Raw genomic sequence first — 22,023 nt, 5'->3', positions numbered from 1 at the left:
AACAAAGCCTCAGCACCCATTTCAAGCTTGTTCTTGGTCTAGATAATCATCTGCTAGATAGTCTTGAAAGTCCAATTACCAAAACTTCCAGTGAGATTTTTAAAGAGCACAGAGGGTGGAGGTCAGGAATTGAAGACCCAGGGAAGTAATTTCCTTTTCAGGAAAGACATGAGTACACAAAGTGAGGTCTTATGCAGACAAATATACTGAGAGAAGTGAGTGTTGTAATCTGATGAAGTGTGCTAATAAGGTCGATGAAAGTTGCTCCTAAATTGAGATTTTGGATGACCGCTGATGATTCAGAGACAATCTCGCGCCTAGGAGATTTAGAGTCCTGGGTGCAGGAGGTGAAAGCTCAGCACCAGAAGCTGCTACAGTTTTTCTTAGCTAAGTTTGTGTAGATTTAGTCACTTCTCACTTTTTACCCAGTATTTCAGATAGTAAGAGAAGAAAAAACGGTTAAAAACTTGGAAATAGTTTTTTTTTTGCTGTGTAATGTAAATTGTTGATTGCTTGTGTGACTTAAAACTACTCATTAATCTTTGTGTGTAGAAGAGAAAAGATCCCTTGCATACCTTATAATGAAGATGTCAAAGACTTGGAGAAAAATGTGGAAGATGAAGACAATAATACATTCCTGATGAAATTAATACTTGCACGTATAATACTTCTAAAATTCAGTTCTTGTTTCATTTTTGTCCTAAGGGCTTGATTATGCTAAAAAAATACATGCCAACTTAAAAGAAATGTGTGTATAAACATGCATAGATGTTTGTGAGTATGTATTTATACCTAAACAAGTAAACACATAGTGTGCATGATGTACTTTTTCCCCCAGAAGATTGAAGTCCTAAGAATGTGAAGGATCTGGGTTTTTCAGGAGTTCAATGTTTTTGCAGCTTGGTTTCTATGGCAGATCTCAAAGGAATAAGCTAATGCTTGCATAGAATTCTTTTAATTGAACGATCTCATTATTAGAGTAGCTATTGCATTGTTATTCTGCTTTATAGAAATCCAACTTCCTTGGTTAGTTTTAAACAGTCTGTTTACCAGAGCCATCCATACCTCTAAATACATGCTGAAGTTTATAATCCATCCATCTTATTTAACAGTTTTTTTCTTTTATTTTCAGTGAATTTACTGGACTCACGTACAGTAATGGGCGATCTAGGATGGATAGCCTACCCAAAAAATGGGGTAAGTCTCTGTTGTTGTTTGCTTTCTCTCTCGCAGATTATACTAATTGTTTCCATTTGGAAAGTAGACTACTGGGTTTAAAAACTCTCTAGAGTGATTTGTTGGCAATGGAGAGAAAAAAATAAACAAAACGACAGGCTGTGACTGAAGAAATGGAGCTGTATAGCTAGGGGATTGATTTCTTTATGCAGCAGAGACAGCCACAAGTATTAAAAAAATAATAATGAGTCAGCCTTCTCACTCCTTCCCCCTCACCAAGAAAATCCATTAGGTTATTTAAATTTCTCTTAAATTATAAATTCTTGGGTTTTTTCTTGAACCTGTGCAAAAAATGTGGAACACACTTTTTTGGAAGTTAGCTTCTGAAAAACAAGATCTGGAAGATTACTGTTAGCTTTAAGTGACCAAGGCTGTTCACAAATACATCTCAGATTCATGGTAAAGTTCTGGGACCTGATAACACTGAAACTGGGTTCTAAGCACTTTTGAAGAGCCTCTATCCTTTACCATTACCTATATTAAGAACTGTCTGGCGTCAAGAAAAGACAACTGAAATATCTGTGAATGAAGAGAGGGTGCCAAGAGAATGGAGCCAGGCTCTGCTCAGTGGTGCCAAGCAATAGGACAAGAAGCAACGGGCAGAAAGTGATGCACAGCTTCACCTGAGCATGAGGAAGAACTTGGTTATTGTGTGGGTCACAGGTTGCCCAGAGAGGTTGTGGAGTCTCCCTCACTGAAGATATTCAAGAACCCTCTAAACACAATCCTGTGCTAGGTACTCTGGGATGGTCCTGCTTGAATAGGGATGTTGGACCCATTCTTGTGATTCTGTAGCTGAAAGAACCTGGCCTCCTAATTCTATCCCTGAAATAAATGGTGGAGTTTAGATGCATTAATACCTTCAGTGTATCTGCTTGACATGACTGCATCATGTGAATAGTCTGGGCTGTGATTTTTGCTCTTTGGTTTGGGGTATCTGCAATGCTGTGCTGTGACAGAGATTTGGTGCAGTCTTGAAAGGTTGATTTCTGTACCATGCTGAGTATTCCTGTCAGTTCCTGAAAGCCATGAGCACTGTGAGGTGAGAAAGCATCCTAAGTTAGAAATGCTGCATGACTGAGCCCTCCAACAGAGCAAGTTTCAGGAATGTGTTACTCCAGCATTTTAGTCACCAGATGAAACAGATTGCATAATTGTCTTGGACTCCAGTTGGATTGTTATATAGATGGTGTTTATATAAAATGTAGTCAACCATGGGAAAAAAAATGTATTGAATAGTCAGTAAATTAAAATCTGGCTCTCTGTATATTCTGTGTGGATGAAAGGTTGTAGAAATGGCAGCCTCACTTGCACAAGCTGCGTGTTTACAGGCTCTGGTTACGGTAGGGATGTGAAAGCTACATCTGATCCTGTTAGGATTAGTCTATAACCCCCCCCTTTTTTTTAATAAATCTATGGATTTAAAGATGAGAATAAAACTTACTCCACTTGCTTGTGTGGGCATCGGAATAACCAGTGCCAGACATGCTGACAGAGCAATATTTTGGTGCCATGGTGCAGCATAAAGATCCCAATATACAGTTCTTAAAGGATGATTTTAATTTTTCTTTTTAACTTTTTCAACATTTTGTGGTATTTTTCCTGTGGTATAAAGCACAGTTCTGGTATATCCCAATACCCTTAAAAGAATGTCAGTAGTAAAATAGGGCTGAGAAGTTCCGAATACTTCTGAGTCAGTATGTATAGATTAATAAATCAAAAGCTAACTATCCTATACATAAGCTGCAGTTCTATCTTTTCATTATTTAGGGAAACTTTTCTATATTTACAAGCTCAGTTTCCAAAGAGCACATAGAAGTACACTCAGGAATACCAAATTAAAACTTCTGCTTTGTATTTAAAAGTGACTTAAGCAGTTGGTTCTCCAATTTCCAGAAATCTCAACTTAATCTTCTTTATTTTCATGGTACATCATAAAAATCCAGGAGGTTAGTCCAACTGTCTTTTTTATTTTTTCTTTTTTACTAATATATTTGCAGTATTTTATAAGCACTAAAAAAGGTCTTCCCAGAGTTACTTCTCTAACTGCTCTATCTGCTTTGCAATCAGCTGCACTGCAGTTACATACTCTTTGCTTAATTTTTTTTACGGGATCTACCTAATATAAATATTTAAAGTCACTCTTGCTTCAGGATTTTAACTTGGAAAAGGAGGGAGCTTTAACTGACATCAGAGACAGGCATTCTCATGTGCTTTGAGGCATTCTCATATGAATTTGTTATCTCAGGATGTTCTCTAGGGAAAATTTTCAAGCATCTTTCTGCACAATCCCCCATGAAGGAAAGAAGCAAAAATGTCAGGATGTGTCACACTTTGCAACACCAGAGGGTATAGATACAAATCATGTTCTGAGGTAAGCTTTTTGATGCATGGTGTTTTATTATTGCTGTGAACAGCATCCTGTGGTGTTCAGTCACTTTTCAACAGTGGTGGAATTCCAACTGAAGATACATTGGTACTCTACCAGTGTTGCTGCTTCTCCATTTGATTTTTATTAATTTTAATGGAATTTAAATAGTTTTCTTAGAACCATAACTGCTAGAAGTAGGAGACTGTACAGGGGCAGAGTTGCTGCTAAGGAAAGCAAGTGTTTAGTCTTTGGTATTGTATGGAAGTGCTTGGGAGAAATTATCTTTGTATCACAAAGGCTCAAACTGATAGGTTTTGAAAGCGGATTTCCACATGTAAAACAAACAAACAAAACCCAACAAAAACCCCTTACCAAGACAATGGGGATAAGAGGTCCAGGCAAGCCAAATGAACTTGCTTTTGGCAGTTCCTTTGTAGATATCATAGTCTAAACTTCTATTACAACTGTGTGTTGTGTTAATTTTTGTGTCTCGAATCTTTAAAGCATTCCATGTTCCAAAAAAGGTCCAGCTGCCCTTGTTTAGTCTCTTGTTCACCTCATTTTTGCTTAACACAAGGAGAAAATGTGATCTAACCTGGGAAATGAAAGCAGCATTTTATAAAAAGGAGACTGACTCTCCAGCCTGGAAACAGATCAGGCTTAAAGGTAGATGTATTTCATGCTTGTCATCTCAAATGAAGAAATACTACAGCTGCTTAATTCCCTGTAAGATCAGACCTTGATCCACTATGAAACAGTGTGTGCTGGCTCGTCTTATGAGAAGTGAGTTTTATGGGAAGGGAGGCAAGCACTTCAGTCAAGAGTGTCCTCTGAAGCGCTTTGTCTGTCAAGGCACTTATTTCGTAGTGGTTTGGGTGGTGGACATTATCCTTGCACCCTGGTTGGCCTTCATATTCCCTATGCACATAGAAGGAAAGAAAAATCCCCCTCTTCCTTCATATGGAGTACTGAAGGATGCATAGAAATGAGATGACTGGAATATGCTATGGTCAAGTTCGGTTTTGAAACAATGCCTCCTGGTGTGAAGAACCAATAGTTGAGCAGGAGAAAGGGCTTTCTTATTTCTGCAGCTTTTCCCTGAAGGATAAGTAAATTGCAGTAGTTTGGCTTCCTGGCTGCCCTGTGTGGGTTCAGCAGCTTGCAGCAGTTGTGAAGGCAATTCTTAAACATGCATTTTATCTGTTAAAGCATGAGCTAAGTTCCTGTGAAGTCGTCAAGGCCTTGGAGCTCAAAAGGGGGCCTCTTCCTGACAAAAGAGCATGGTCAGCATGGAAAATGCTGCCCTTTTCATACTTAAGTTAGGAATTGATCCTTTTATTATGTGCCAAAGGGACTATTTTGACCTTTTTTTGCTGCTCTTCTAAGACTGTTTTAAGTTGAAGGAGGTTACTGTATTTACCAGAGGCTACATCAGGGGTCTGGTCCCTCTTGTGTGATAGGAAGCCCACCAAGCATGTGAACAAAACAGTCAGGTTTTCTATTAAAGGCTTGTGCAGCAGTTCTGCAAATTTTTTTACCTGTGGGCTGATTCCTGGAATACTGCTTAGGATTGTCCGAAGTGGGCACATCAGAGGTTTGTGTGTGCATTGTACATGGCTGTGACACTGGACAGCTCTGACCTGCAGAAACTGCCTGTACTTCTCTGTGCTAAACATGCATTTTTATCATATGGAAGCTTGGAGAGGTAGGAACAAGAGTAAGTGCTGTGACAGAAATAGTCAGGTGAGGTTAGGCAGTGTTTGTAGGTTGTATCATATCCTCCTCCTCCCTCAGTTTGGCAGGAGGCTATGTCATGCATTTCAGCTTACTGCAAAGCCATAGCCAGGGCAGAAGCTACAGAGCACCCTGCAAACACATGCTGTGCAGTTTTACGTGGTCTGGCCAAGTGAAAACAAAGCTGCTGATTAAAATAAAATCTTTCTTAGCTGGTTTGACTTATTCAGCAATTATGTCCGATTTTTGTTACAGTTGCTATTATTGGGCTGACTTACTTGTTTCAGACCCTCCCTTCTTTCATTTTAAAACTTCTTTCTTTACAGATTATAAGTACTCTTTTTCTGTCCAAATCAGAGTGCCACACACCTGCTTTGCTTTTGCATAAAGGGTTCTCTTCCCTCTCCTCCATTTACCATTGGTTTCCCTGAACTTCCTGTAGCACAGAATGAGAAAGTCTCTGTGGTCCTTGGGTATTGGTTCTTTGCTGTGGCTCATTGCACAGCTCCATGTGATGTTTTGTTTTTTTTTTTTTTTCTTTAGGCTCAGACTGGAAAATAAACATGTACTGAAGAGCCTGGTCCTGTGGAGATGTTAATTTTCTGCAATAAATAAATAATTGTGAGGGAGCTAGATGATTTCTTGCATGCTAACAGCAATTTCCCCTCCTTTGGGTGGTTAGTAAGGCCAAATACTGAAAGTTGGGGAGTAAATTCAGCTAGACTGATTATACAAGTTGCTTTTCATTTATGTAAGATATTGGGGGTATTTATTTTTTGTTTGATTGGTTTAGGGTTTGTTGGGTTTTGGTTTTGTTTTTTTTTTTTTGTTGGTTTGGTTTGGTTTGATTAGGGTTTTTTTTCCCCAGGCAGCATTTCTGGCTTATCTTTTTGAGGACAGGTACCCTAAGGTGCCTCTTTAATTTTAAAAAATAACAGCAGTTTTAGATTGCTCAGCATGATTTGGGAATAGATTCTTGTTGCTCTCTTGTCAGTCCTAGTTCAGATAGAGATTTAACAGAGGAATCCTGGATTGGAGGCAGTGCTTGCCCTGAGGGACAGAAATAAAACAAAGGGGGAGGGATAGGAGGTAGTGAAAGGAGAAGGGGGATTCTTGGCACCATTGAGCTGTGTCATGTAGTTATGACTATAATTGGCATTTTCAGGTCAGTAGTTTTGGCATTCTTTGTTTTGTTTTTTTTTGTTTTGTTTTTTTTTTTCCTGTAAATGCTGCTGCTCATCTGTGACCAGTGTGGAAAAGGAAGTCAGAGGGATCTGCTCTGGTTTAACTCCAGCCAGCAGCTAAGCCCCACAGAGCTGTTTGCTCATGCCCCTCTCCCCAGTAGGATGGGGGAGAGAATCAGAAGGTTAAAAGTGGGAAAACTCATGGACTGAGATAAAGACTACTTAATCGTTAAAGCAAAAACCATGTGCACAAGCAAAGCAAAACAAGGAGTTTCTTCCCTAATTCCCAAGGGCCAGCAAGTGTTCAGTCATCTCCAGGAAAGTAGGGCTCCATCACATGTAACTGTTACTTGGGAACTCAAACACCATCACTCTAAATGTCCCTCCCTTCTTTCTTGTCCCCAACTCTATATGCTCCACATGCCATATGGTGCAGAATATCCCTTGGTTCAGCTGGGATCAGCTGTCCCAGCTGTGTCCCCTCTAGCTCCTTCTGCACCCTCAGCCTTCTTGCTGGTGAGTTGGGGTGAGAGCCACAAAAGGCCTTGACTCTGCATAACCTCAGTAGGGAAAAAATCCCTGAATTATCAACACTGTTTCCAGCACAAATCCAAAACATAGCCCACACCAACTCCCATGAAGAAATTTAACTCTATACCAGCCAAAACCAACACATGTGCTAACATGCAAGAATGCAATTTATACATGAGCAGGAAGAATAATGGAAATAAGTAATACCGAGTAGCTGAAAAAATGTCAATGGTGTCCTAAAAGCCTGCAATTTGGCTGCTTTGTTTGTATGTACACATTTTTGTGCATGCATGTTTTAGGAAGAAACAATACTACATGTCTAAGGCTTTGAAGTAAACTGCATAATCCAAACCCAAGCAGTAGTACTTAATGTTTTCTGTTATATACTGAATAAAGGAATTTTGTGTTAACCATGTGTGGGATGATGTTGAAACATATGGGGTGTTTTTTCATCACTGTGAGATGTTGAAACATATGGGGTGTTTTTTCATCACTGTGATTTCTTAAGGTAATATGCAGTAGCTATATATATGTAAACTTCTGTCCTCTGTGACTCTCTTTCTGTTTCTTCATTTCTGTGGTCATTTTTACTCATCCCACGAGGGCCATGATGATGTGTTTTCTTTTGGTTATGCTGCCTGCTTAGCATGCCAGAGTAATGCATGCTTGTTTTGTATAGCATAACTCCAACAGAAGAGCTTGAGCTTTGGGACAGTAAAGACATCAGAGGTTAATAATGCAGTTGTGGTATTTAACTAAACTGTGTTTTAAAACAGAGGTGACTTCATGTTTCCAACTCCAGAAGCCCCAGACTGAGAATGAAGATGCTGGAGTTCAGTGGGAGTAGGGCACTACCATGAGAGGTGAATTTGGTCAGTAGACTACTGTCCAAATTTGTGTATTTCCCTGCTGAGTTGGTGGTGCTCGTGGAGCTGCATTTGTTTCACAAAGCTTTATTATACCAATCTAGATCCAGAGAGATCAGCTTTGCAATGGGGAAATGCATCTTGTGTGAGAAGGCTGATGGAATTGGGTGTAGCACAGAGTCTTGAACTGGTCCACAGCAACCAGAGAGGAAGGGAAATGGCTTTCATCCAGGTTTGCAAAGGGTAGGACAAGAGAAACAGAATTTGTTTCGTCTAAACTGGTTCAGGTTAAATTTGATGGAACCTAGCTTCTAATGGTTAGTCTGTGGGCCAGATGTGGGGTTTCCATGTCACAGGAGGTCTCTGACAGCAGGTCGGACTATCTCTTCTACTCTGGTCAAGCAGAGTTTATCTCTTCTGGAGGACCAAACCAAGTGGTCTGTTCTGACCTACTGCAGCCCTAAGTCTGAAGTACTTCTGTCTCAAAGCTTGTCCTGACTCTGTCTAGGGTGAGATCTGTTTCCCCCTGAAATTTGGTGTGTGTGTTTTTTCTTTGTTTGTTTGTTTTGTCTTGTTTTTTAATCTTGGCCTGACTAAAATCAGGTTACTCATTCAGCAACCTGCATTTAAGATCTACTCTTGATACCTGCGACATACTACCTGCAGTATGTATCTGCTTTTAAAGCAAAGGCCCCCATGCTAGACAAGAGTTCTCATTGTATGGCCTTACCATTTTATTCATGTCCTTTCTTATATCTCCTTTAATATCTGAAGTTTAATCTTTTCACTCTATTTGAGACTTCCCTTGTTGTCTTGTCCTCTCAGCTGGCTGCCCTGACATAAATCAGCATCTATTTGAGAGCAGTATCTGGCGAGGTGTAAGTCTTATTGAAGGAGATCTAAAATGCCTTGAGTACTCTAACGTACTTTAAAATAAATTAATACTAGTGAGATTAAGAATAAAGCAAATCTTTATCATGGCTAGAAAACTATATTACTGGAATAATATATTCTACATGGGAAAAAATAAAGGTTGATCCTTCAGTGTATCATTTTGTAAATATTGTTGTCAGCTTTAGGTTCCTCCACACAGGCTCATTGGGCAAACAATAATCTCCTATCATGCTAAAATGTCTTTTTTTTTTCTCTAGTGTCTAGGAATTACATTGGGGGATAAAAGAGCCTTGAAGAGCTTTATCTTCTAAAACCATTGTTTACTTTGTTATTTTTGTGCCAATTTCAGAAATACTGGTATCCAACAGTTGGTAGCCATACAATTAAAATGTATTAATGTAGTGCTGTCATGGAAAATCTAAAACTATACAGAATAAAATATTGCCATTACAGAATGCATATAAAACAACCCAGGGTTTTTAAAATATGCATTAGGATTTTATAGCTTATGCTTATGAATTTTTGAAGTATATTTCTTACTGGTTCATGTGCCAAGTATATGTATCCGTGGGTTACTTATCACTTAATTGCATAATCCTTTTATCCATATATCCTTAAAAGACTTCAAATGTACTGGCCCCATTTTACAGCATATATTTTTCCTCAGGTTAATTTTTTTTTTTGGTAGCTAAATTCAAGAATGCAATCATGTTTGATTTTTTTTAATGTTACTCATTCAAGAAAGCCAGCCCAAAAAATCATAAAAAAATGAATTCTAGCTTCAAAAAGGGAAACACATAGTAGGTGCATCCAGAAGGAGAACATTTTACATGCAAAATTCCAGAAAATAGTGTTAAGATGGAAGGTGCTATTTTGTCTTCATGGCAAGCCGTTGCCTTGGGTAGAGACAGTGAATGAAGACAATAAAAATTGGAGGGCTTATTTGAAGACCCTTCATCTAACTTGAAACCTGAATGTAGAGCTTTCTGACTGACTGTTGTTTTGCTGGAAAGTCCTGGTATGTAGTTATCCTACTGTTAAGAAACTGTTCAGCAGCTGAGCATCTTGGATTGTTAGAGCAAACTTTTATCCATTTTTCAAGTTATTAGTGGTAATTATTCAGGATTTTCTGTTTGCTTGTTCTGATCAGAAAAACAAAAGAAATGATGTTTTCAGTTGCTGAAGGATGATACATGCACTATGAAAGTGGAAGGTGGGGCTGGGTCCTTGCTATTGAAAGAAAATGCTAGTGTTTATTTTAAAGCTCTTATTGTCCCAGTATATTTTGTGTTGGTAGTCTTAATTTATCTTTAGATATCTTTTTGACGGAAAAAGCATACAGAACTATATGATTTGGTGTGTGTGACTAAAACAGTAGCCATGAGGTCTGTTGGTTTAGTACTGAAAATACTGTAGCAAAACACACTGGAAATTAAGTATGAGCAGTACACATGGATGCAAATCATGCTTTGGAGGCTTTTGTGTTAACTCTGCTCCAAAGAAAAGTGGTAGCTCCTCTCACCAGCCTTTAGGCTCTTCAAGATGAGTGATGGAGCTCTGTTGAGGAGAATATGAGTGACATCTGGCTATCACTCATCTCTGCAATACCGCTGTGATATTGTATATTGTCAGGCCAGTGTGATTGATTGTCTGCACCCCATGAGATGAACAGTGAATAGTAAAGAATTGCAGAACATGGTTTGGCTGCTGCTTCTTCTGCCAGGATAGAGGATTTGGGGGAGAAGAAAAACCCTACCAAAATTATCTCAAAACAATAAAGATTGTGCCATCCTGAGGAAATTTGTGAGTATTTAGGGTAAAGAGCAATTATTTCTTCCGTGTGTAATGAGACATCAATAATTCTTAATTCTATTTCAAGATGATTTACTGAAGACACATCTGTGATGTAGTAGTGATTTATAGTTAGGAGTGAATAACAACTGGCATGTTAGTTTGATCTTTACCTACCCCTGTATGATTTTAATGGTCCTAGTAAGGAATAATCCATGGACAAGTTGCCAGTTAGCTGCAGGGAGGAGACAGGATCGGGCCCTGGGGGTGGTAAGGATGCAAGCTCCCCTGAGGAGAGTGTGGACTGTGGATCAGCATGGTGTGATGGAAGAGGAGGAGAAGAAATTGCCTGCTGAGCTGGGCATCCCTGGGACAGCTCAGAGGAAGTGATGATAGCAAGAGTAGAGATTGCTGGTGGCTTTCTAAAGGCTGGATCTGTCAGATCAGGCTGAAACCTCCACACAGTCCTGTATTTGCTTCCTTTTGCTGCTTTCCGAGAAGGAAAGTATCATTAGATACTTGATTCTTGTCAAAATGCTTAGATAAGCATTTAGCTTATGTATTCTTCATTTCTTTGTCATCAGTATTCAAGCAAGTGCCAGGCAACCCCTTTGATTCTATTTATTTCTTGACTTTACTCCTAAGTGAGGAGTCAAAAAGTCAAATTTAGAAAAGCATGTCAAAAAAAGTAGATGCACTTAAATTTTTAGATAAGTTCCCCAGTACTAAAGCCTGGATCTTACTGTTTTCCATACATGAACTACCTATATATTGTAGCATATAGTGTCCTGTAGATCTGTTACTGTTGCTGCAGTAAGGTAAACCAGAATCATGTAAAGATATGTATTTTCTGTGGATAATTGCACTCCTTGGGATGCTTTCTTGCAAAGATCAGAACTTCTGGCTCTCAAGTGGGGAGAGGACTTGAACTTTCATGCTGCAAAAATTCGCATTTGATTTCAGCAAAAATATTTTGGAACAAGCAAGCTGATTCTTGTCTTCTGAGATCTTCCTGTAACCCCAGCGATTCTTCTCATGATATTGACAGTATTGAATGTGGTACAGAAGATGCAGTTATCAAGAGAAGATGGCACTGGGTATTTCTTGCTATGATTTGAGATATCATTAATCCATTCTCAGTTTTGTCTCAGTTGTGAGAAAGAGCTGCTTGGTGTTCCTTTAGTGCAAGTCAGCCCTTTTCCTGTCTCACTTAGGCTGTGAGCTAGACCAGAACTAGTGAGTGAGAACAGGCTGGAAGAGGAGGTGGTGACAGCTTAAAATATGTATTTATTGAAAGTGCTTTTTAGAATGAATCAATTTTTATGAGGTGTTTGAGTTTTTCTGTGATGCACAGGTGCCACTCCTTCAGGGATGATAACCCCAAGACCTAATTGTACTCAACAGATACCAAGTGTGAAGGGGAAAATGTCTGTTTTTAAAAAGGAGGATTTAAGAATTTTTTTTTTTTTTTCCTCCAGCTGTTCGGAAAAACTAGCACCTTCTGTCTGTGTTGGCTGCGTTTTTCATTGAGACTTAGTATTTTAATTTGGGGGAGTGGGGCTGGGACAAGGGTAGGGTGATTGTTTTAGTATATTCAGCCTGCAGACTCCAGGTCCAGCACTGATGTGATTCTCCTGGTTTCCTGCTGGAGCCTGGAGGTCCTTCTTTAAGTTTGTCATAAAGCTGAGGGTCATCAAAACAACTTGTGTTCTGTATGATGTCTGTTCAGCATGGTTTGCTCCTGGTTCAGTCAACAATAAAGGATACCAAAAATATGATATTTGGTCTTCAGTTCAGAAGCCTTGGGGGTGTTGAGGTTTGTTTTATTTTATTTTACCTTTATTTGCTTCAGAAATTGAAAGATACACTTGAGCTTTGCTTTGGTTTCAAACCTCCAAACTGGGGGGCTGTTGAGGCTCCTTGCAATACATAATTTCAAGTGTTTAGAACTGTAGGGTGTGTACTGACTTTCTTTGTTGATTGCAGTGCAAATGTAAAGTCAGCCCATAAATCATAGGCAGTGTTGTGATTACAAATCATTACAATAATGCGAGATTATTCAGTTTGTCAAATCCTTCTAGACTACACAATTAAAGTTGTAACCACAAGTATAACCCTGTAAGATAAAGTTACTTCATTACACAGTCTCTGGTTTACTGTTTGCTTTATTTTGATGACAGATTGAATAACTGAATGTTTCTGTGCAGTTAACTTAAGTGGCAACACACATACTTTTGATATATCTGCCAAATCTGGAGTTGCTTTTGCATTCTTAAAATTATTGATATTTATTAATATAGTAATTGGGCAAAGCCATAATTTTCGCTCCAGTGATAGGAAAATCAACTTTAAAATGATGAAGTTTTCGAAGAGAATTGCTAGTTATGTCTGTCACTAGAGCTGTCTTGTCACATGATCAGGAAGTAAACGAGTTGAGATTGCTGGTATGTTGTTGGGTAGGTGACTGGAAGTATGTTGGTGCTTTCCTGCAAAAGCAGTGAGTGCTATCAGTCTGCAGAATTATAGTGAGGCAGAGGACAGCTGCTGAATCACTTGGGAATGGATTTCAGACCAAATCAAAACTTTTTGTACATTTTTAGATACCCATCTCATTTCTTGTGTGGTACTTGTCTCTTCCTGCAATTGGATGTCCTGATGCTTCTAGTGTGAAGGAAATTCCAGTGGGCTAAGGAGTGACTTGTGCCTGTCAGCCAGAGCCCAGTGACTCAATGTGTCAGAGTAATTCTGGTAAATACCCAGACTGAGATAATCAAAACCCATCCAGGGATTTGTTTATTGTACAATTTATTAATTTTAATGATAATTGAATATGCATGCTGATTACTCAGGCTGTAAGCTTCCTGACCCCTTTATGTTCAATTGCAAAACACTGCTTCTTCAGAGTCTAGTATATTTAAGTCAGAGGGGTGGTCTTGATGTGGACAGACAGTACAGATAGGCAAGAGCTACTGTGTCCTTTGGAGTCACACAGTAAATAAATTTGGCAGAACCTGTTTCTCAGAGCTGTAGGTAAGTGTATTAACCTGGCAAATGTCATTACCTTTGTCCCCAGAGGATTTAGTTATGATGCTGCCTCTGTAATATTTGTAAAAGGCTTTGGCTGTGAAAGTGTTGAAGAGAAAGCAGGGAATCTTAAGCAGCCCTTGCTCAGTGTTAACAAAGCTGTTTTGTTTGATGCCAGTAGCCCAGGTAAAACTTTGGACTTCTCTTCCCCTTTTGAGCACAGCCCTAATGAGAGATTTTTTTGCTTGCATGGCTGTCTTCTCCAATGCTAACTTGGGGTGTTTCTCAGCACTGCGGTTTGCAGAGGCTGACCTTGCTGAAGTTGGATATGCAGAAGTTCCTGTGCAGGTGTTGCAGAGGGACTTTGTCAGAACCCAGAATCCATGTTGAGCTTTTTTGTATGAGGGGAGCTTTTCCCACATGAGGTCCCTGGTGCTTCTGACCCTACTGGAAGACTCCATAGTGTCCTTGTTGATCAAGGGTAAAGAAGCAACTAAAATCCAGAATGGGGGCTAATACCATAGGTGTCCTGTGTTTTCTTGCACTGGGAACAAGGGCTTGTCCTGGAGCCTTTGGCAGAAGGTACGTGGTGAGACCCGAGGCCGACCTCTGGGATTCTGGAGCCGAAGTTACAGAGGGTCTGAAGCCAATTACACCCCAACAGAGAAGGAGATCTTGGCTGCTTATGAAGGAGTTCAAGCTGCCTCAGAGGTGATTGGCACAGAAGCACAGCTCCTCCTGACACCCCGACTACCAGTGCTGGGGTGGATGTTTAAAGGGAAGGTCCCCTCTACCCACCACGCCACCGATGCCACATGGAGCAAGTGGATCGCCCTCATCACACAGTGCGCCCGTATTAGAAACCCAAATCGCCCTGGGATTTTGGAAATAATTACAAACTGGCCAGAAGGTGAAAATTTTGGTCTTGCCGATGAAGAGGAGCAAGAACAAGTGACCCGGGCTGATGAAGCCCCGCCATACAACCAACTGCCAGCAGATGAAACACGCTACGCTCTTTTCACTGACAGTTCCTGTCGCATCGTGGGGATGAACCGGAAGTGGAAAGCAGCCATATGGAGCCCCACACGACAGATTGCACAAGCTACTGAAGGAGAAGGTGGATCAAGTCAACTTGCTGAACTCAAAGCCGTTCAGCTGGCCCTGGACATTGCTGAAAGAGAGAAGTGGCCAAAGCTTTACCTTTACACTGATTCATGGATGGTAGCCAATGCTCTGTGGGGCTGGCTGGAAAGATGGAAAAAAGCTAACTGGCAACGTAGGGGAAAACCAATCTGGGCTGCTGCTGAGTGGAAAGACATTGCCACTTGGGTAGAGAAGCTACCCGTAAAAGTCCATCATGTAGATGCCCATGTCCCCAAGAGTCGGGCTAATGAGGAGCACCAACACAATGAGCAAGTAGATCAGGCTGCAAGGATAGAGGTGTCACAGATAGACTTAGACTGGCAACACAAGGGAGAGTTGTTCCTGGCTCGATGGGCCCACGATGCCTCAGGTCACCAAGGCAGAGATGCTACCTATAAGTGGGCACGAGACCGAGGGGTGGATCTCACCATGGACAGTATTTCCCAGGTTATCCATGACTGTGAGACGTGTGCTGCCATCAAGCAAGCCAAGCGAGTGAAGCCCCTCTGGTATGGGGGGCGGTGGTCCAAATATAAGTATGGGGAGACCTGGCAGATTGACTACATCACACTGCCTCAGACACGCCAAGGCAAGCGCTACGTGCTGACCATGGTGGAAGCCACCACTGGATGGTTGGAGACCTACCCTGTGCCTCATGCCACTGCCCGCAACACCATCCTGGGCCTGGAAAAGCAAGTCCTTTGGAGACATGGTACCCCTGAGAGAATTGAGTCAGGCAATGGGACTCATTTCAAGAACAGCCTCATAAACACCTGGGCCAGAGAACACGGCATCGAGTGGGTGTACCACATTCCTTATCACGCACCAGCGGCTGGGAAAGTGGAACGGTGCAATGGGCTGCTTAAAACCACCTTGAAGACCCTGGGTGGGGAGACTCAAGAACTGGGAGATTAATCTACCAAAGGCCACATGGTTAGTGAACACCCGAGGTTCCACTAATCGAGCAGGCCCTGCCCAGTCTGAGCCCTTGAGAACACCAGATGGAGATAAGGTTCCAGTGGTGCACATGAAAGGTATGCTAGGAAAAACTGTTTGGGTGAACTCTGCCTCCATCAAAGACAATCCAGTTCATGGGGTGGTTTGTGCACAAGGGCCAGGTTGTACCTGGTGGGTGATGCAAAGGGATGGAAAGATCCGATTCATACTCCAAGGAGACCTTGTTTTAGGGTGAACTACCTATGATACTGGGCCTGTATCTGTAGCTGTATGGATTTCTATAATTTGAAGATTTTAATTTGATGTAGCATGATGGTATGGGAAAATTTGGGGTGGATAATGTTGGGGGTTGGTTCTTTCCCTTTTCCCTCTGTGGAATTTTCCCCATTGTCATGTTAAGATACCTGTTGACTGGCCCTGGTGACAAGGGGGAGGGGAGACAGAACAGGGAAACCCCGCGAGATTCAAACAGCCAGAAGAGGAAATGAAAGACTGGGCCTTGGCCCATTTCCCCTGCGGAGTTCGGACGAGAAGGACGATCGCTGCCTCAGCTCCATTCCTGCCATCCCAGCACCGGGATTCATCCTCACTGCTGTCAGACCCTGCACTGCTGCCTTCTCGCTTTCACCTGCCACCATCCAGCACTCTGCTGAGCACCAGGACCCACACCGTGAGCAGAGGGCTCTCTCTCCATCTCTCTCTCCCCCTGGGACAGCTCTGCCATCACCCCCAGCCCTCCTGCAGCTCTGCGGGACCCGCCCGCCCCCAGCACCGGGAACTGCAGCTCAGGGAAAAGGTGCCTGCAGCCAAAAAACACTGGGACTGAGTTACTGTTCTGTTTGTGGGTAATTTCATAGCTGTTGTTGTTCTTATTTGTCTTGTTAGATATACTAGTAAAGAACTGTTATTCCTACCCCCATATCTTTGCCTGAGAGCTCCCTTAATTTCAAAATCATCATAATCGGAAGGATCATATTTTTTCAGTCCAAAGGGAAGCTTCTGCTTTCCTTAGCAAACACCTGTCTTTCAAACCAGGACAGTATGAGGGGAGCTTTTCCCAAATGAGTTCCCTGGTGCTTCTGACCCTACTGGAAGACTCTATAGTGTCCTTGTTGATGAAGGGTAATGAAACAACTAAAATCCAAAATGGGGGCTAATACCATAGGTGTCCTGTGTTTTCTTGCACGGGGAATTACCTAAGTTAGCAAAGTCTTGATTACTGCCTTTAAAAAACAGATTGTCCCTTTCCTTTTTTTCAACCTTTGTTTTGTTTGTTCAAAAATAAATTAGCAAAGAGACAAAATAGAGTGCATGCAAACATTTTTTCTTACACATGGTGCTGTGACCAAAGATACTACTTCACAAATTTCCTTCCTTCTTTGCTCTGCAGAGTTTTAAAACCAAGAACTGTTTTTCCCCCCCCCTGTATTACAGTAAATACATAAGGAATCAAAATTATATTAAGGAAGAAATTTGGGCAACACCCTGGTGTTCAAATGTGTTGATTGCAAATCATTGACATTCTATACATGCTATTTCTGTTTGTTAGTGAGTTATACTTTCAGTGCTGATGGGGTAAAACAATTGACTAGGTAAAAGCACAAGATTATAGTATTTGGTAGTCATTATTTAAAAAGAAGAACAGATCTGTGAGTGTATGATCTGAAGGTAATGGTGGTGTACCTTTATAGGATTTAAGGCCACTGGGTCTGTTAACATTATGTAGTTGAATCTCTTGTGGCACATATGGTGTGAAAACTTGTTCAGGGGTCCTTGGAGCAGGTGTGTAGCCTTGTTTTGGCCCACAGTGCATCTTCTGGAGAGAGATTTCTTTGACTGTGTCATCCTGTTGTGCTAAGTCCATATCCCTTTGTAGCTTGTGCCAACATCTATCTGTCCTTATTGTAAGACAAATTAATCTTTCAAGCTCAAATTGATCAAACTTTAGTTCTCAGTCAGTGTGTGTTTCCATACCTCCTCTTGCTAACTTTACAGGTACATACTGGTCATCCCTCTCTTCTCCTCCCAACAATCCTTTTCAGGCAAAGAGGCCGCAGGCAAGTTAGTTACTTCCAAGCCTTCTCTATTTTTTAATGGTTTTTATGCTATAAAGTAGAGCATTGATCTCTTGAATAGCTGTGGACTCTCTTGTGGGATCCTTGCAATTTATCCTAGCTGAAGTGATGCGAAAAGAAAACAGCTTTCTGAAAGTGATCCTAGTAAATTGTTGCGTTATCTTGTTTGCTCTGTGAGGCAAATGGATTACAATGAGAAGAAAATCATCTTTATGATGGGAGCCAGGTAAAAGTGAAGAGGGAAACTTAGTGACTGCTCAGCTGGTTGCTGTGGCAGGTAGGAGTTGCAGGACAGTGCAGGGTGCTCTGTGACATGAAAATGTGGGCTAGAGATGTGCTGAAGACTGTCATTAGGGAACCTGTGGGATGGTTATGTGGTAAGGGGAGTCCATAGGAGGTGAATGTGCTAATACATAAATGCACCATGTACACAAGTTTTGGTAGGAAGACAAGTTCCTGTTACAGGGGAAGGTATAACCTTGGAGCCTCTTAAAGCCCTAGGAAAGGTTGGATTCAGTCCTGGCTCAGCACCAGCTTCTGTAAAAGTAAAGGTGGTATGCCTGCAAAGCCAAATACTTTGCATCATCTCAGAACTCTTCACGCCTGAGAAGACTGAACCAAAATCATCTGTGTGCTTAGATGGCCTGTCTGATTGCTTCAGTCAACACAAATATGAAAATTCTCCTTTTGTGTGTATGAGTGGTAGAGTTCTTTTGGGCCTGGTCCAATGTCACTCGCTCACAAGGCAAGAGGAAGCTATTGAGAAGCAACAGCAGATTTTTGTGTCCTTCCCCTAAGTGGCTAATCCCTACTTGGTTCAAAATTCTTTCACTGCTTAGTATTTTAAGTTTCTTTGTGCACACTGATTTATGGATGAGAGTAAACATTATTAGAAAGCTTTATGTGTTGTGCACTATGGGGGCAACATTTCAGCATCAGAGTACCATTTATTTTTTCAGCAGTCTTCAGTGAGTATGTGTTTTGGTAAGAAGAATTATGTCAATTAAGCACATAACCTGTAGAAGTGCTATTTCCTATGCTAATTAGCTCTTCCTCTGAGAACTGTACTTTTAAATTTGTTTTTCAAAATGCATTCACTCATCCTTTTCCTTTCAAACTTTAACACTTTGTGAAATATGCATCCAGGTTTGCTGAAAGGCTCGGAAGCTGACACGACAAAAATTGAAGGGAGTTTGATTTAATGGTTTAATTGCTAAGAAATTATGAAACTGTGGTTTTAATTTCATGTGTGAAATGGTCAATCAGTCCATTTTGTAGAGTGAGAGCAAGGCCTAGGATAGGGCTGGGTAAATAATCGTCTGTAGTTTCTGTGCCAAGTGGTGCCTTTCAGGGACTCCTGAAGATTATGTAAAGCTTTTTTTACCAGAAATTCAGACTCCAGACAAGAATTATCTTGCCTAGCAGTAAAATGCTGAAATTTAACTGAGTTCTGTTCATTAGCTGCACAAAATTGGGAGAATGTTTTATTCAGTGGTGACCCTACTGTGAGAATGTCTCTGTGATAAGCAAGTCCAAGTCACAGGCCCTTTCCTGTGGTTTTTTGACTGGATTGTGAGATGGTAGGGGAGAAGAATCACCAAAAGGACACCAAAACCTGGAGCTGGGCAGGATGGCAGACCAGAATGTTCAAGGTGGCCAAAATCCAGCAGGTCCATTGCCACCAGGCATCAGCAAATTGTGATCTCCCACCTTAACCCAAATCTGTTGGAGGAAGGGCTGGTTGATGGCAAGCTCTTTTCTCATAAGGAATTTTAGCCCCTGCCCATGTACGTATGTTTACTTCCTCTTTCTACTCTGCCTCTCCAACTTCTAACCCACATTAATCCCAGTACACGCTGGATAGAAAATAGCAGTAGTAAGAGCTTGTAGCTTAACTGAGCAGACAGAGATGTAGCATTAGGTCAATTAATTAATTTTCTATTTAAAATGTTTTTGATAGTTTGTTCTTTAAGGAGCTGTCTTCAGCATTTCCGTGGTCTTCTGCCTCTCTACCTCAGGGATTTGGGTTTGGAAGAGACTCACTGGTGAGGGCAAAATACATGAACTTTAATTATTTGTGTACCCACTTTCTATTCTCACATGGCACAGGCATGTTGGTGCTGGCTTTAACCCACCTTATTTACATGATGAATATATGTAGCTTGTCATGGGCTTGGCTATCTGATCAGATACTTTCTTCTGAAACTTCCTTGGATCCCCCTTAAAAGTTCTGAATGATGGTTTGACTCCTGTGGCAAGTTCTAACTGTGGCCCCCCCAGTAACAAGGTTACCTTCCCTCCTCTTTGAAAGCATTCAATTTCAATTCTTTTGTTGGTTAGGCAAAAGCAAGCTAATTGCAGATTTTTTTTTCTCTGTGTATGTGTAGCAGTATTGCCATCAGGTTAAGCCGTGGTTTACCTCTTGGTTAAGAAAATAATTTTTTTCAGCTTCTTCTGAAAACTTCATCAGCTTTCCTACACTTTGCATTATCACAGCTGATTCTCAAAACAGCATTTATTTTTGTATTGCAGACATCTCAGCTGAGGATTTAGCATATGATTGCATTTGCTTTCCTGGCCATGGCATGTTGATGTTCAAGTGATGCTTCAGTGGTTATCAGATACCAGGAAAGCGTGGAGGTTGCAGATACGAAACATATTCTTTGTGAAATGGTTAGGATATAGGACATGTGTCACAAACAACTGAGCACATCTGTGTTTCTTCAATTCCAGATTAAAAGAAACACTGAGTTCCAGGTTGCATCTTTGTCCAGCAGATTTACATCCGTGTAACTGTGGTGCCTTATTTAAATAGTAAAAACCTGAAACAATGGTAATTAAATCCTATAGAAAAAAAGTAACGAAAAGTTTTGTTATCTTGTAGAATAAGCATACCAGACATCCACATGTATAATTCATTACCTATAGAGGGGTAAGTACTTAACAACAGTTATAATAAACCCATTCTATTAATTTGTTTTTAGATCTTAGCATACTGATTCAGACCTTAACTGAAAGTGAATATGCAATCAATGTCAGGTTTTTAATGCAGCTTTAATAATGTAGGCCTGCCAAGGTTCTTTAATTAAATAATTATTCATTGTTCAGTCAGAATAGATTGTTTCACCATAGGGATTGCAGGCAAGTACATGCAAAGTCCACCCTGAACTGATAATATTTTAGCTGCTTACTGTAATCCTGAGTAATAATCTTCATCACACAAAAAAAAAAAAAAAACCAACCAAACAAACAAACAAAAAAAACCCAGAAAAAGTTGCAGTCAGGTATTAAAAATGTAATGCGTAATTATGAGGTGATCAAAGAAAAGCATGCTAAGGTACAGTTTGGTGGTGCTGTGAACAAAGTTAGAGCTATCTGACAAGTGGGTAAAGTGGGTTTTGTAGACAGTTCAGATTCAACAGAACTGTCACCAAACCCAAAGTAAGCTAAGGTGCTCTGCACATGGTGAATCAGTAAATCTGGTTTTGGATATTTTACTCGTAGCCCCCTGTATTCAAGAGGTGACAAAATGGAGCTGTTAAAGGGAGATGCAATAAATTTCATGTTATGTGTGTCTGCTGTGCACACCAATTCCTGTAGGAGGGTCTGCGCAGGCAGAGCAGCCATCTCATGTCTTCTGAGAATATTGGAAATGCAGAAAATCTGTATTGGCAAGGGGGCTGCTGCTTGTAGCATTGTACAAGGCTGGCTTCAGATGGCCCCTGCTGCCACAGCATGTCATTGATACAGCTCGCAGCAGTTGGACTGAGAGGACTTCAGTGTTTATTAGGGGAATATAATAATTTAAGCCTGAATAAGCTTCAAAGCTTTGATGTGGCTGTTTGGTCAACAGAAATGAGATGTAAATTTGTGCTGAATAGCCACTGATTACAGAAAGATGATTAATGTGATGTTTAAAATTGATTTATGGGTGCAGTTATCAAAGCCTAAGCCATTAATGTAATATTATCTCTATGAAAAGCTTTGGGTAGATTAGAGACCAGGGAGCAGTGGCAAAATAATGCATTTGCTGGAGGGTCCGATACAGTGTATGGACTATCTGTAATCTAATAAAATTTGCTATACGCCTGAGAAGTTAGGGTTTGCCAGTGCAGCACATGGAAAATTGCATCTCTTTGCCTAAAATACTAGAAAACCAAGAAGTTTAATCAGACTTGTTTTCATTAAATGCACTTTTAGACCAAGTATTTTTTCTC

At 40.7% G+C, this 22,023-nt stretch overlaps 1 protein-coding gene across 4 annotated transcripts in view; it reads left to right on the top strand.

The window, feature by feature from the left end:
• The first annotated feature begins 1,137 nt into the window (after positions 1-1,137).
• Positions 1,138-22,023, top strand: part of EPHA5 (EPH receptor A5) — a 186,508-nt gene continuing 165,622 nt past the window's right edge. For 2 of the 4 annotated variants that reach the window (XM_062492940.1, XM_062492936.1), the window contains exon 1: positions 1,138-1,197. In XM_062492940.1, coding sequence (XP_062348924.1) covers positions 1,159-1,197 — 39 coding nt within the window. In that variant the 5' untranslated portion in view covers positions 1,138-1,158. The remainder of the gene's footprint in view (positions 1,198-22,023) is intronic. The other 2 variants (XM_062492939.1, XM_062492938.1) reach the window with 1 other exon arrangement.

Source organism: Cinclus cinclus, chromosome 5 (assembly GCF_963662255.1).
Source record: "Cinclus cinclus chromosome 5, bCinCin1.1, whole genome shotgun sequence".
Classification (NCBI taxonomy): Eukaryota; Metazoa; Chordata; class Aves; order Passeriformes; family Cinclidae; genus Cinclus; species Cinclus cinclus.
This window is presented reverse-complemented; position numbering and strand designations above follow the sequence as displayed.